The sequence below is a fragment of the Sinohyriopsis cumingii genome, chromosome 16 (genome assembly GCF_028554795.1).
Source record: "Sinohyriopsis cumingii isolate HCF-2022 chromosome 16, ASM2855479v2, whole genome shotgun sequence".
Classification (NCBI taxonomy): domain Eukaryota; kingdom Metazoa; phylum Mollusca; class Bivalvia; order Unionida; family Unionidae; genus Sinohyriopsis; species Sinohyriopsis cumingii.
The window spans coordinates 9,471,074-9,487,521 of record NC_142976.1 but is presented as its reverse complement, the minus strand read 5'-3'; the positions used below and the strand labels follow the sequence as shown (position 1 = coordinate 9,487,521).

At 34.3% G+C, this 16,448-nt stretch overlaps 1 protein-coding gene across 1 annotated transcript in view; it reads right to left on the bottom strand.

Annotated features, from left to right (window-relative positions):
• The window catches only part of LOC149779920 (uncharacterized), a 39,949-nt gene extending 24,308 nt beyond the window's left edge, over positions 1-15,641 (bottom strand). Inside the window, exons 1-3 of the mRNA XM_089936617.1 lie at positions 15,560-15,641; positions 13,063-13,185; positions 10,461-10,610 (exon numbers count right to left, since the gene is read on the bottom strand). Coding sequence (XP_089792743.1) covers positions 10,461-10,610; positions 13,063-13,185; positions 15,560-15,638 — 352 coding nt within the window. The 5' untranslated portion in view covers positions 15,639-15,641. The remainder of the gene's footprint in view (positions 1-10,460; positions 10,611-13,062; positions 13,186-15,559) is intronic.
• Between the last annotated feature and the right edge of the window lie 807 nt (positions 15,642-16,448).

The following is a 16,448-nucleotide window of genomic DNA, read 5'->3' as shown; positions in this document are numbered from 1 at the left end:
CCGCATATCAAATTAACCGCATCAATGCTTGGACCAAAAAAAGAAAAACCGTTAGAGATAAGATCCACAACCATTTGAAAAATTGTATCACGATTACACTAAGATCTATACCAAGGGATCAAAATCAAACGATCCTATCAGAACGGCTGCTATAGTACCACCGGAGGAAAACAGAGCTTGGAGCCAGACTCCCAGATAGCTGCTCTATCTATACAGAGTTCCGGGCCATAATTGAAGCCATTAAATGGGTGCAATCCACAAACATCCGCAAAGCAATAATTATCAGTGACTCACTTATTGTCTTAAAATCACTAGAACCCGGCATCTCTACCAGCTGTGAAAACTTCAATAAAGAGTTCAACATGTTACTGAGACACATGGAACACAATAACAGGAAGATCAAATTTATGTGGGTACCATCTCACATCAACATCCCAGAAAATGAAAAAGCGGACCAAACAGTCAAAAATAAACTTCAAGAATCTTACCCTACCACACTCCGGTACAGCACTAAAGAAATCTAAGGCCTAGGCAGTAAGAAAATCATAGGGAAGTGGCAACATGAATTGGATAATAGTAAAAGGAAGGACCATATACAAAAGGAAGTTTCCAGGAGCATACAAGTACCTACTCTGGATAACAAACATGGCCTGAAAACTTTCAATAGAATCAAAACTGGAAATACATTATTAGCCAGCAGGTTTGGAAAATATCTCCCAAACAATAAGGCTTGGTGCTTGAATTCCCCTCATTGTCCTACTCCCGAACATTTACACCATTTATTTAACGTGTGGAACAAATATGGTGCACAACGTGAAATATTTATTCCCAAGCTGGAAAACACAGGATCACCAACGACCTACCTGGAATTCCAAGCTCTCGGTAACCTTAACATCAATATGACATAATAAAATATTATACTTTCTGAAAGAAATTTGGTAAACAGGAAAAATCTCATCCACTTATTGATCTTACTTAAAACCCATTCATTTTGAAAAATCAATCTTTCAGACAACCAACAACCAATGCAGTGGTAAACTATAAAAGTCAAGACCCTATGTCTATTTTGACAGACCTACCCCCTCCCCAGCGACATGCTTTGCAATGGCAGTAGTAACAGGATCATTATCGACTGAGCTAACATCAATATGACGATCAAGGATCATCTCTCAATCCAACAAGCAATGCAGTAGTAACTAATATATACTAGGCAGTTCTTCTAAAAGGCGACTGGATGCAGCGCAGGGGCCTTGTGGGGGAGGGGAGGGACAAATGTATCAACAAGTATGGGAAAAGCTGGAGGCCAGTCGCATAGGGTGTGGTGTTATTCTGTTGTGCATACGACCGACCCTATACTGATTGAGACAGACCTGCCCACCCCGTGCCATGATGAGGCTGCGAGCGTTTGACTTAACAATGGCAGTGGTAACAGGACTCAGTTAAATTATAATAGTAAATAAGATAACAATACACCCGCCTAGCCAAGCAATGCAAGTAGTAATAGACCTAGAATACTACCTATACACCTATAAATAATAATATTAATAATGATGCAATACGGTAAATCAGATATAGCTTAGGGTAAGGCAATGCTAATAAAAATTTGGGACGAGCCTCTGGTGGGTATGATAAACACTTGGATTCAATAAAACCATTTGGACGCGATAAACCATATACATTATGATGGACTAAATATAAATAATAGCAATTAGCAAGTCCCCAAGTAAACACAATAAATCAGTCTAAGCCCAGGATTGATATGGCCAGCCACGTAAGGTGGCAATATTAATAACGACTGTCATTATATAGGGCTTCAAATTCATAGTTATAAGGTGGCCAGTAGCCCAAGCCATCAAGCACAAAGCGGACTAAATAGGATATGTACTTATTACTTAAGCATGGCAAGATTGGTCATTAATGAAAATCGTGGACCATTAAAATTAAATAAATATAAGGTGGTTAAAACCCAAAACCATCAGGTCCTGTTAATAACTGAAACAATGTAAAACTTAAGATATGAGCCAGGTAAATTTTAACTATTCTAACCCAACGGCCGATCACATACTATATATATATATATATATATATATATATATATATATATATATATATATATATATATATATATATATATATATATATATATATATATATATATATATAAGATAATTAGTCACAATATTAGTAAAACCAACACTGGCATTGCAATCGAGTCATAGGTAATTGAACTTAATCAGTCCTTATCCTATAAATTCAACTCTGTCTACTACTTACTAACAACCTCTGACATCTATCTCTCTCCTTTCAGCACTAAGTGAAGTGGTTCAATGCACTATAAATATATTTAAAATATCTGCCCCGTAAATATTAGAAGTTGTAAGGCAGCATAAACCCAGCCATCAGACCCAGCCACACAAGTGGCAAAGATTGAGCATACTAAAAACACAAATTATTTATGTAGGACCCTAAATTAGAAATATAAGGTGGTCAAAAATCCAATAACCATCAGGCCCCACCACACAATACGGCATCTAAATTATACATAGAACGTAAGGCCCTAAATGAATTCTATAAGGTGACTAACACCCAAATCATCAGGCCCTCCCTGCACAAGGCGGAACATAACTTAACATATTTATATACAACCCCAAACTTTCAAACGCCTCTAAATCATAAAAGAAAATCGAATTAAAATAAAGTAGGACTTATTGCCCACTTAAGGAAAACAAAACATTTCTTATAATAAACAGCACAGAGTGTTTTATTCAAGATTCGGCAAGAGACACTTTTAATTTTCGGAAACTGAGATCCAAAATAGCCCTGGATGTTACAAGCGGCTACGTTTTTATCTCTATCCCTTCCTCCCTGCCGGACCCGAACATTAAATCCAAATACCACCCAATGAGCGTATCAGCATGATACCGGGGTGGCGCTATAAGTGTGGTACAATCCCCAGTAAGCAATGCAAAAGATACAGTCTATATGATGATGAGCATGGGTGCTTCTATTCCCGCTCAACACTTGTCAAGTGGGACTTAAATGTCCCGAAATCGGACACAATTCACTAGCGCACTCTGTGTGCAGAAATGCGTGGGGGATGAGGCTCTTCTTCCGCCCACCTCAATTAATTAATTAGTCCGCCATTGCGGAATTTAAATCGTAGCGCATGCACGATGTGCGCAAGCGACTTTAATGCAATTTCATCATCATCAGTCGGACTACCCATCTTTTGACGTTTCAACAATAAAAACCATGTGCTGTATAGAAGATTTGGGATTGTATGGCAGAAGTGGAGTATGTGCTAGAGAAGACAGAGACATATTGGAAATATCCATCTATTCAACAGTGTGTAAAAAGACGGGTGACAAACATTAAAGAAGCCATGGCATTGATTAAAGAGGTATGGTGAGAGGAAGAAAAGAATATGCAAAGTAGGCCTGCTGAAGAAACTCTTAGACTTGATGGTGATTAGTGAGGATTTTTTGGAAAAGATAGAGACCTGCCTGTATTGGCCATACCCACCCTTAAGCTGCCTGAAAAAGAGATCCGCTGCCTTAAAAGAATCTGACAATCTTGTGAGGGAATGTATGGAAGAAGAAGTGGGAAAGATCAAGACCACCTGGGCCAAGGAGAGGGAAACAAAGAAAGAAAAAAGCAGACTTTGATAGGCTTAATGAGAACTTGATCAAAGTCCAAGAAAAGTTCATAGCCAGACTGGATCCCGGATATGGTGGTATGGCTAGTTCTGTCTTATATCCTTCAGACCCATATATGATTGTTGACTGTGGATCGCAACAGTTTCCACGTTGTGACCCAGGGGAAGGATACCCACAAGGACCATCCCTGGACAAGACCAGAGAGTGTAACCCAAAAGCCCGATGCATATGTCATAAACCTGGCATTGAAGATGACGTAAACCAAGATTTAGATTTCCACCTAAAATACCTCAGATATTTAGATGTTTTAGAAATATTAATTATCTCCTTATATATATATAGCTAGGATGATAGTTCAGAACATACATTGGCCTGATCATTCAGTCACTCACGTTCTCGCAGAAACCAAACCAGTTAGTGATGTCATGGTCATCTTTAAACTCAAAGGACAAGCAACATAAAAGACAAGCCTTAAGTCATATTCATAACAGTCATAATACATGTTATATCTCTGTTTAAAATAAACATGTTTCAGATTGTCACAACTTGAGATCAATTTCTCAAAGAAGACATTATTATGTTATTCCAAAACTCTTTTCTCCTTGTGTATCAAAAAGATAAACCAGTCATGCTCGTGTGATTAATGCATGTTTGGTAAACCAGTCATGATCGTGTGATTAATGCATGTTGAGTAAAACCAGTCATGATATTGTGATGTTTGAGTATACCAGTCATACTCGTGTGACTAATGCATGTTTGAGTAAACCAGTGATGATCGTGTGATTAATGCATGTTTGAGTATACCAGTGATGATCGTGTGATTAATGCATATTGAGTAAACCAGTCATGATCATGTGATTAATGCATGTTGAGTAAAGAATCATGCTCGTGTGAATAATGCATTTTGAGTAACCCAGTCATGATCGTGTGATTAATGCATGTTTGAGTAAACCAATAATGATCGTGCGGTTAATGCATTTTGAGTAAACAAGTCATGCTCGTGTGATTAATGCATTTTGAGTAAACCAGTCATGATCGTGTGATTAATCCATGTTTGAATAAACCAGTCATGATCGCGTGATTATTACATGTTGAGTAAGCCAGTCATGCTCGTGTGATTATTGCATGTTGAATAAACAAGTAATGATCGTGTAATTAATGTATTTTGGAGTAAACAATTGATGCTCGTGTGATTAATGCATGTTAAATAAACCAGACATGATCGTGTGATTATTGCATGTTGAATAAACCAGTCATGATCGTGTGATTAATGTATTTTTGAGTAAACCATTGATGTTCGTGTGATTAATGCATGTTTGAGTAAACGAGTAATGATCCTGTAATTAATACATGTTGAGTAAACCAGTCATGATCGTGTGATTGATGCATTTTGAGTAAACAAGTCATGATCGTGTGAATAATGCATGTTTGAATAAACAAGTCATGATCGTGCGATTAATGCATGTTTGAATAAACCAGCCATGATCGTGTGATTAATGCATTTTGAGTAAACAAGTCATGATCGTGTGATTAATGCATTTTGAGTAAACCAGACATGATCGTATGATTAATGCATTTTGAGTAAACCAGTCATGATCGTGTGATTAATGAATGTTTGGATATACCAGTGATGATCGTGTGATTAATGTATGTTTGAATAAACCGGTCATGATCGTGTGATTAATGCATGTTTGAATAAACCAGTCATGTTCGTGTATCTACAGGCTCTAACTGAGCTTATGGCGGAAATACATGACTAAAAGTATCCATTCATCGGAGTATATGAATTAGAATAGCCTTAAAGGGTGCATTTGTCGTTGACATATAAAATATTCATTATCTACTTTAATGAACAACGAAAATGAATAAAAAACAGCACATTGTTAGAGCATATTAACAATCGACATGCAACTGGTATATAAAATATTCATTATCTACTTTAATGAATAACGAAAATGAATAAAAACAGCACATTGTCAGAGCATGTTAACAATTGACATGGAACTGGTATATAACATATTCATTACCTACTTTATATCAATCATTGTGCCAGAATCATTATGTGGATAATGTATATATCAGTACGAAAGACTACTCAAACTTCAAGCTGTTAAAATTATCGTAGCCAGACTTTCCACTGATGGATGGGAGCCATTTCATGAAATCGGTCTGGTTCCCTCACACAGAATCTCACTATAAAGACACCATGGAGACAGTCATTCTTGAAAATTTAATTTTAATGTAGATGAGTGTCTTAGAGCAAAGGAAAAGGTGAAAAGGTCTTTTTAAAAAAAATTATATTTGTTGATTTTTCTCAAGCTTTTATCACCATTAAAAATGAAAAAGTGTGAAAATCTTTCTTTTTTTAAAGGCATTAGGGGAAACTTTTAAAATCTGCACCCAAGAATCGTGCGGTTAAACTGCAGAATGTTAAAATTCTACATTAAAATTAAAGAGTGACAATAGTAGATTTTATTCATATCTGGAATTGAATTTGTATAGGTATCACATGAAGTTGGTAATGTATTATTACTTATATCGGAATTTAATGCATTAGTCGAATTCATATAGAGGTACAGTGGTTGATTTAGAGTGGGTTTCGGGCAAGTTTAGTTATTACATTTGTCAGCTATAGAGAAATTTGGCTATTTTAAGCAAAGTAAATCGCCGCTTTTCAAACTGAACCACAGCAGAAAAAAAAAATCTAGGATACACATCTATAATATTACAAATTCTACATGTTTCCATTATAAACTTTTTAATTTGTTAAATAACATGGGATTTTGTTACAGTGTAACCCGTCAAAACTGGCATATTGCTAACTCATGTTATTGTTTAATCTTAATGGTAATATAGGTGATCATTATGGTACGCAATGTTATTGATTAAGCTTATGTTTATTATGGAAAGTCATTTTAATATACAAGGTTATTGTTTAAGCTCATCGGTAATAGAGGGGGCCATATTAATATACAAAGAAATGAACATCTGCGTAAATATTGTACACTCACTGTCAAATATATCCTGTGTTGAAGTTAAATATCACGTATTGGTGTCATGTATAAAACTATATTAGTAAGTGGTGCTCAGAACCATAAAATAGTATGGTAGCCATAAATTTTAGACTGAAATTATAAGGAATAATACCATAAAATAGTATAGTAACCATAAATTTAAGACTGAAATTATAAGGAATAATACCAAAAAATAGTATAGTAGCCTTATATTTAGAACTGAAATTATAAGGAATAATACCATAAAATAGTATGGTAGCCGGACATGTAAGACTGAAATTATAAAGAATAATACCATAAAATAGTATAGTAGCCAGAAATTTAGGACTGAAATTATAAGGAATAATACCATAAAATAGTATGGTAGCCATAAATTTAGGACTGAAATTATAAGGAATAATACCATAATGATTGTTTAATTTGTCGACATTATACATGTTCCTGCTAATTTAGGACTGCTAATTGTTGGGAGTTAAACAATATATATATATATATATATATATATATATATATATATATATATATATATATATATATATATATATATATACCGATATTTAATCATGGATTACTATTTGCTTTACAAATCATCAGATAGAAGAAAACCCTGTAATTTGGATCTATTAGTAACGTATAAAAGAATAATAATTGTACAACTTAAAAGTCAAAGTCAATGTGGCACTGACCAATTTCGAAACAAAAAACAATTTCTTTAAATTCGTTTATTTTTGTGATAAAATTTTTTCAGGGTTTTGTGCAATATGACAAATTCTTCTGTACTGAAATTTGTACATTGGGGGAAAAAATATGTTGTTTACATAAGAGGATCATTCTTTGTTGGGTCTTAACATTCGTGGATTGAAACAACCACGAAATCCATAAAATGTATGTCCAATGGAAATCAGTGAAAAAATCCAGTAAATAGCTGAAAAAATGAAATAATTAACATCATTAATGTTTTCTGCATTGTTTGCATGAAGCACAAATGATTCCTAAATATACAAGAAAGTAGAAATTGGAGTGTATAAAAGCATCCTGTCATTAAAGCATTTCAAGTCGAAACAAGCGATCTACCTTGAAATATGGCTGCTGTTACCAAAGAGAAATGAAGCCCTAATCAATTTGTTAAAATCCGCTGATAAGAAATTTGACTGAATTTGAAGGAAATTAACATGGCATAAAAACCTTTGAATACGTTTTAAAAATTATACCTATCTACTATCAAATATGGCCAGATTTAATAAACGTGCCTTAAAGAGACTTGTTAAAGCTGCCGGACAGAAGACTAATTTTGGACAAAGCTTCCTTACATGAACGCGTTTCTTCTTTAATGGAATACGGCCAATGTTAGTGACAGAAGAATCCAACATTTAAAGGTCTTCAAGCATAATTCAAGGTATGTAGCCATGACGAAGATGTCAATCAACTGAGCGATTTTGGGCTTTCTGTTCAAAACTTTATTGAGAAAGAAACCACTGGTAAAAAGTCACTCCTTATTGAACATCAGCAAAAGCACCAGTTTAACCAAACGAATACATACTGTACTAACACAGAATTCTACCTGTTATTATAATTGATGACGTAATGGAGAGAGAACAAAATATTTATCTAGGAAAAGCCGAATAGAACTTTGAATTGTAGACACATCCCAACAATTTGCTTCACGTATAAAGTAACATGTTTATCAAAACAGCGTGGAACCCAAGTAATTTAATTTTGAGCGGTTATGCATTATCAAAGGTTGGCTGGGAAAATTCATTCATATGGCGAAGAGATAATGTTGTTTTTAATATTAAACTTTACAGACCTGATGGAATCAAGTTTTAGATCAGCCATGGTGATAGTGAAAGTATTTTCATGCCCATCCTGTCTGAGGCTTAGCCAAAATGGTGACATGTATATCAAAGTTTAGCCAAACTGTGGCTAAAGTTCTACCCTCTCGGGAATCATCCAAAACTTGGCTAAAGTTCTACCCAATCGGGAATCATCCAAAATTTGGCTAAAGTTTCGGATTCTTAAGGCTTAGTCAAATTTTGGCCACAATCCTGGATTGTGAAGATTTAGCCAAAAGTTTGATAAAAAATTGTTTCAAGACTTTGCGAAATGTTGGTTACCAGATCACATGGATTAACATGTACCACTACTGAGGTCTAACGGCGTTGAGTTTCTAATTCGTGGATGAATAATCTTAATTTGGCTGGAGGAAAAATTTATTTACATAATGTGCTAAAGAGTCTTTCCCAAGAATCAGGTGCATTTGGAGAAAGAATGTCAGTTTTTGTTTCATCTTACGATCACGGCACTTGGCCCAATTAGGGAACAGTGTGGCGACTAAGTAAATGTCATGGATTTAACCAAAATATGTTTATATTTTTTCAACAAATGTACGTCAGATGTTGGATTCTAATCAATTGTGGTTACATAAGGAAGGACTATGTGGGATATAGTTGTGCTAAACGAAAGTTACTGCTACGATCTTTAATGTTATATTCTGTCGAATAACATTAGCTGAAGGCAAATCCCTGTCGGTGTTAAAAACAATACTAAAATTAAATTGGGATCTGCTTGTTTTAATTATTCTCTATGGAGGTATCTCAAATCATGATAGGAGTATAAAAAATTGTAGCATTGGGGATAAGTGGAATCCTACGTTATAAAAAGCTTTTAGATTTTAGGGCATAATGAGATATAATTTGTTATTAATGTCAATAGGTTAAACAATTTGGCGGGAAATGTAATATTGTAGCCTAATGGCTGTTTGGTGGGAAGAAACATTGTAACATTATGGTTGCATCTGATCTCGAACGGGAGGTGTCGTGTTAAAATATTCATACGTTTAACGTGAGTAGATCTATATGAGATCTAAGAAAAAATTAATATAGTGAGGTTTGCTGGTCCCTAATAAGAAATATAATGTCAAAAACAATGATAGGGTTAACATTATAAGTCCATATGGCTATAAGGAAAAACTTAATGTCAGAGAAGTCCATATGGTCAACTATATATATATATATATATATATATATATATATATATATATATATATATATATATATATAGATATATATATAGATATATAGATATAGAGAGAGAGAGAGAATAAAAATACAAAGAAATAGTTAGCACCGTTGATATCATTGGTAATTTACATTTTACATATCTCTACAATGTATGCAGTGTGACAGTACATTGAGGCATCATGCTGCAGATATGTAACATGATGTCCCACTCAGTCACATTATCATGACACCAGGTCGACCACCCCTAACACTAACCTCTTAATGCTGAGCGCCAAGCGAGGTAACTGTTAGTACCATTTTGGTAAGTTATTGGTATGACTCGGCCGAGGATCGAAACCACGACCTCCCGCATCCGAGGCGGACGCTCAAACGATTAGGTTAAATTGTAGCCATCAACATGTTGAATTGATTTTAAGTGACAACACTATTTTCAGTATAGAAAATTTTCATATCTGCAAATATTTATGTAGTGACCATGTTAACTGGTGTGTAATATTGAGTTATATGACGCAGGTAACGTGCTGGACATGATGTTCATTTATTTACATTTGTATTTATTTAAAATTTGAATTCGATTATTTGTCACATATATTTTTATACTTTAACTCGTTTCAACTTAATATTCTAATGGTGGTAGCAAGCTCACATAAGGCTTGGGTGATAAAGGACTTAGTAAATTTGTTGTCGAATGATGCTTAGGTGTGCTTTTTATTTGTTTGTTTACGTTATTGTTAAATATCCAATTATATTTACTTCATCTGAACTTTTACCTGTATAATTAGCCGCGCAGGTGCAATTATATTGGTTGGCTCCATCCGGACAGGGGTACTGTTCCTGACAGGGGGTAATGTCAATGTCCAGGATGTTTGTGCTCCCGTTGTTACCTGTACATCCATTTATACACTTATTACATGTACTACCTGTATGAATAAATTAAGGTACATATGAAATTATTTTGTTTCCTTTCTTAAAACTGTTTAATATAATTGTTACTATCTAATACATGTTTTTATTTCTATGATTGGTGTGTCCTTTTAATTCTGTTGATTCATCATATCATATTATTCTTGACGGTATACATTATACTAATAAAAATTACCAGCAAGTATTGGGAACACCAAGAAGCTGACGGCATACATTATATCTAATAACAATTACCAGCAAGTATTGGAAGTACCAAGAAGTAAGTTGACGGCATACATTATATCTAATAACAATTACTAGCAAGTATTGGAAGCACCAAGAAGTTGGCGGCATACATTATATCTAATACCAATTACCAACAAGTACTGGAACACCAAGAATTTCTGAATGCTCAAATAATTATGTATTATTGTTTCTTGCAATGTTTTCTTCCTCACAAACTTTGTGCTGGAAAGTTTTAGAGTAATGACATTTCCAAGAAGACCTTTAGTGCAGTAACTATTATAAAAAGTTGTTTGTTGATGTTATTTATTTAGTATGCCTTTACGGATTTTATTTTTAAAAATAGCAACAGTGAAATTATTAGAAATAGAAAGAGAAAATTAAATATGTGACTTGATACCCCTCTTGATGCACAACTGCAAATAATAGCATTTAAACACCTATGTTGTACGAAACTCCTCCAGCACATTTTGAAATATACGAAGTATTTGAGATTTCAACAAAATTGATAAGGAATCTATGGTCACAAATATCGAACGAAATTGAAATTTATTTGATTTCCCAAACATATGTGGAATTACTTCGAACCTAATGTTTTATCTGTGCTTTCTGTCAATGGGTACAATATTTTAATTCCAAACAAGTTACCATTTTTAACCTCAAACTAATGATGATAAAAAATGTAAATAATGGTAATCAGCATGTTATGCTGAAACGTGAAATTTGTTTTTAAGGAAGGAAGAAAACTCACTGTGCACTCGGGGATGTTAAACAACAAGGGCGCTAATTATGCAAAGTTCATGCATTGTTTATTTGAGGAATTTGATCATTCTTTGGTGAACTTGGAATTGTTGGTCAAGCCCAACATAATGTATTAACAAATTACATGTGACGTCTGTAAGGAACAAAAACGGACTTCACACTTTTGAAATGAGACAACGAATGGAAAACAACAGAATACGTTTTTAAATAAATCATCATAAACACATGTTATGCAAAGGAGCTCAGGGATAATTAAGTTATCGCTAGAGAACAGGTTGGTTGTTGGTTTCAACAGAATTTTAACACATTATTAAGTTCATGCTAAGAAAATGGGTGCTAAGTGTTTCTGCCAAGGATGCACAGAGGCAGGCTAGCCTGAGTAGGCATCGAACTGCAACTCTCTGATTAAGAGGCAGATGTTCTACCAACTGGAATATACACCTATATTGTTTTGTAAACTCCTGGTATATGACTTCATCTAATTTTTAAAATTTTAATCACGACTGTAATTTAAAGTTAGATTTTGCCTACGTGAATAGGTCCTGTGTGATGAATATTAAAAAACGCAAAATTGCGTAGGATCTATAGATAGATGCTAAAGAACGTATTACATGTTACTAATAATAGAATTCTTCGTAAATATGTTTACGAAATTCGGCCTTTTTTCCAATTGTCTGGTTGGGTTTTGACGATTCTAGAAGAAATAAGCAATTTTCCATTGGGTGGGCTAGGCCATATGAATAGCCGTTTCGCAGTGTTTAATGAGTAGTAAGCTCTGTCTCGTGGGGGAGGGGGTATTGTTAAAAATGATCGTACTCGACGGTCTATTAGGAGAGAACTGAGCAATCAGATTTCATATCTATTTTAGAGTCATTCTCATTTATTGTGTTATTGCTGTGAGTCCGCATAAGTGTTTCATGTTGTACTTAGATATTATTCCAGTCGAGAGGGAAAACATTGTTTGGACTGTTCATTGGAAATAGAAAGTATTCATTCTTTTGGACTATACTATTTTTGGAACTACCGTGAATTATTAAAAGGGGTTCTGGACGACGCCATTGTGACAACGTCACGATTCTTAGCGGACCAGGATATTTCCGGTTCAAAAGTTTATACGGAACTTTTCATTCTCTTGGACTTTCATAAAACAATTTCAGGATTGTTTTTGGATTTACCCCCTGATACTGTAAGCTCCTCTTACATTATCATTTTTATAGCATTGATAATGAAATTGTTTGTTAAGTTTTACTAACTTTTTTTTTTTTTTTTGCTTCTTTCTGTAACTTAGTTTATGACAATGGAGTGGTAACACAACTAAATACCACTGTTAAATAAGCACTCCTTACATCTACATTTGTTTCTTCAAAGTAATCCATTATTAAAACAATGATCTCCTACATATCCTGAGGCAAACATTTTCAATTTTGATGTAGATACACTGTCATGTAATACATGGTGTTTTACCTGTGTACCCTGAGGGACATACACATTGTACCTTCTTGTCGGATATCACACATGTGGCACCATTTTTGCACTTTGAAGAGGTACAGCCATCTGCAATTTTGCTGCAATAATCTGGACCGGTGTCTGAAAAATGCATCAAACATCTGTATAATGTTGGAGTCAGACTATACCTCCTTTAATTCTGAACCAATTAGGAGTGTTTCATGTAAATTAAGAAGAGCTGTTAATGACATCACACAAATACGGAAAGTAAAATGGGTAAGTTTAGCATGACCTCTAAGCTGGACTTCTACATTAATAGATAAAAATATTAACTTGGGTTTTTAGGCCTTGTACATCATTTAATTTGTTATTATAATATTATATATCGATATGCATTCCATTATATAATTCTCACAAATGTTTTCACTTCATATCTTTCCAACTAAATATTTTAAAAGCATTATTTAGGTGATGTAAGTTTGGGTAATATATGACTTAGAAACTCGTGGATTCTCTTTTTGATGTAAAGTTTACCTGATTATTTCATTAATGATGTTTTAATGTTTAGTTTGAGTGACCTTATATTTTAATAGATATAGTGAATATTATATAAAGCAATTAATAATTATGTGGTATTAGAACTTGAGAAGTTAGCCAAATTGTTTTGTGCTTTGAGTACATGGTTGAGCAGAGACAAAGCTTAGTAGCATGACAAAAAATTTGATGGTTTCAATAGTTTGCATATAACGAAAAGTCAACTGGGTTCTACGCCAATATTCTGCACGACAAGTGGTCACGATCGTTAATGATTTTGATGATGTCCTCGTGGCCCAAAATAGTATTAATTTTTTATAACATCCAGAATCAGCAATGTATTTTTGCATGGCTATGAGCCCACGTGTCGGGCAGAAAATTGGATTTGAATGTGGGTAAGATTTGAATTGTTTATAGACTTTGAAAAATGGTTATATTTTGACGATCAATCCCTGTCGAATGACTTCTTAGCTTCATTTTGACATGTGAACGTTTTGAATGGCACTTGTCGTCGCCCCATGCGTTGGACCGCTGAACAAACTCTAATAATATGAACCAACGGTCGCCCCGAGTTTACCGTTGTAAATGAAATTTTGTTGAAGCTCGTCACGCGAAATTAAATCAATGTACAGGGATTGTTTCACTATCGCTGTCATACCGATTTAGGCAGAAAATTAGCATTTAGTAACCATAACTGAATTATATTCATCAATGTAAAGGAATCATTTATTTATTTGCTTATTTACCTTGTTATGTGATGCACACTGACTACAATCTTGAGTATACAAGATATAGTGTCACTTGTTTTGCAATAGTTTGTTTTGCCTCTCTTGCAACACACCCTGCATACCAAAGAAGCGGAGCCCAAGATATCACGTAGAGGAACAACACCGGGCATGCAAAATACAAATATAAGCAGGAAGCTCGAGAATCAGTTGTAAACAGTCTATTATTATGATCTGGTGCTGTCATTTTTGACCAAGTAATCCCTCTAGCAATAATTTATCCTTTACGCGATTTAGTGTGCAGTGTTTGTTGTGTGTTGTCGTAAAGGGACTGCTATTATATGAATGGCCTTAATCATTTTATATTTAATACAAACAAATTAGTGCTGACTGCACATTTTCTTCTCAGTTGATGTTAAAGCTTATAATGCATTGAAAAAGCGGAATTAAAGATCATCCATGTTAATCCTATTATATCAATAAGAGTATCACCAACTATTCTTATAATTAATTTTCTTTAGTATCGAGGCCTAATTAACGGAACACAAATATATCTGAACATTTATTTTATCTACTGGTGATGTTAAATAAGTTATAAAAATGACCGTACCAATACTTTTTCTAAACCGTCTTTTACAGTAATCGTTTACATTAGTCTCCAAAAAAGTTCGTTTCTTGTTTCATTTTTGAAACATATTTCATCGTCAATAAAGCAAAATTTGCAGAATTAGAAACGAGTTGAAAACCCATAAAGTAATGTTTTTGATGTTATTATCTCCGTTATATTTTATGTAATGCCCCTCAGCCTGTCTTTTGTATACAATTATTAAACATCATAGTGTATTAAAAATATAATATATAATATATGCAAATGGTATTTGCACCCCTTGGACAATTAAAGTTCTATTTTGAGATAAAATTGGGAATTGCTATCAAAGGTGACGTTTTCTTGATGGTGGACTGAGACATGTGTGAAGATGTTGCCTCTCTAGGTAACATCTAAATCAATTATTAGCTAAAAAAATAAATATATTATTTTACTCTAAGGAATGACACCCTTTCTCAAGCGCAGTAAATATAAATGGTTAATAAGTTTCCTTTTCAAATCTAATTGGACTTTCGCGCGAGAAAAGTCGATATATTTACATTTTTGTAATTATTTATACTAGAAGAAAGTAATACTGCCGAAAGAAAAAGATGTGCAGATGTGTGTGTGTGTGAGAGAGAGAGAGAGAGAGAGAGAGAGAGATACGTACATTTCTTTTCGCAATTGTCTGACACAAGCTCGGTTGGCAAAACAGCCAGGAAGAGTACGTTCCAACATAATCCAATCATATCGGTTGCTGGAGATGGAATGAAGATCAGGAGGTTCATATTAACAATTTACATTGTTAGATCGTGTGTGATGTTAGTTTCGCGAATCATGCAATTGTCATAAAGTAAAAACACATAATTTACTTCAGTGAACAATGGCAAATAGAATTTGCTTTTATTGGTGTGCTTGAATATCGTAAATTCTTAATAAGCATCATTGATTTGACTGCACAAATTTATCAGACGTATATTTATTAAAAACATTTTTGGCAGCTTGTGTAAAACCACTGCATGGAATAGTTAACTTTCCGGCAATTTGTTTTACTATATTCGATAATAATCGGTTTACTTTGTGTGTGTGCGTGCAAAACTAACCCGTAGCTTCATATCATTTACCGAGGCGATCTGTTAAAAACTAGCCCATAGCTTCATATCATTTACCGAGGCGATCTTTTAAAAACTAGCCCACAGCTTCATATCATTTACCGAGGCGATCTGTTAAAATCTAGCCCACAGCTTCATATCATTTGCCGAGGCGATCTATTAAAAACTAGCCCACAGCTTCATATCATTTACCGAGGCGATCTTTTAAAAACTAGCCCACAGCTTCATATCATTTACCGAGGCGATCTTTTAAAAACTAGCCCACAGCTTCATATCATTTACCGAGGCGATCTTTTAAAAACTAGCCCACAGCTTCATATCATTTACCGAGGCGATCTATTAAAAACTAGCCCACAACTTCATATCATTTACCGAGGCGATCTATTAAAAACTAGCCCACAACAGCTTCATATTATTTACCGAGGCGATCTGGTAAAAGCTAGCCAA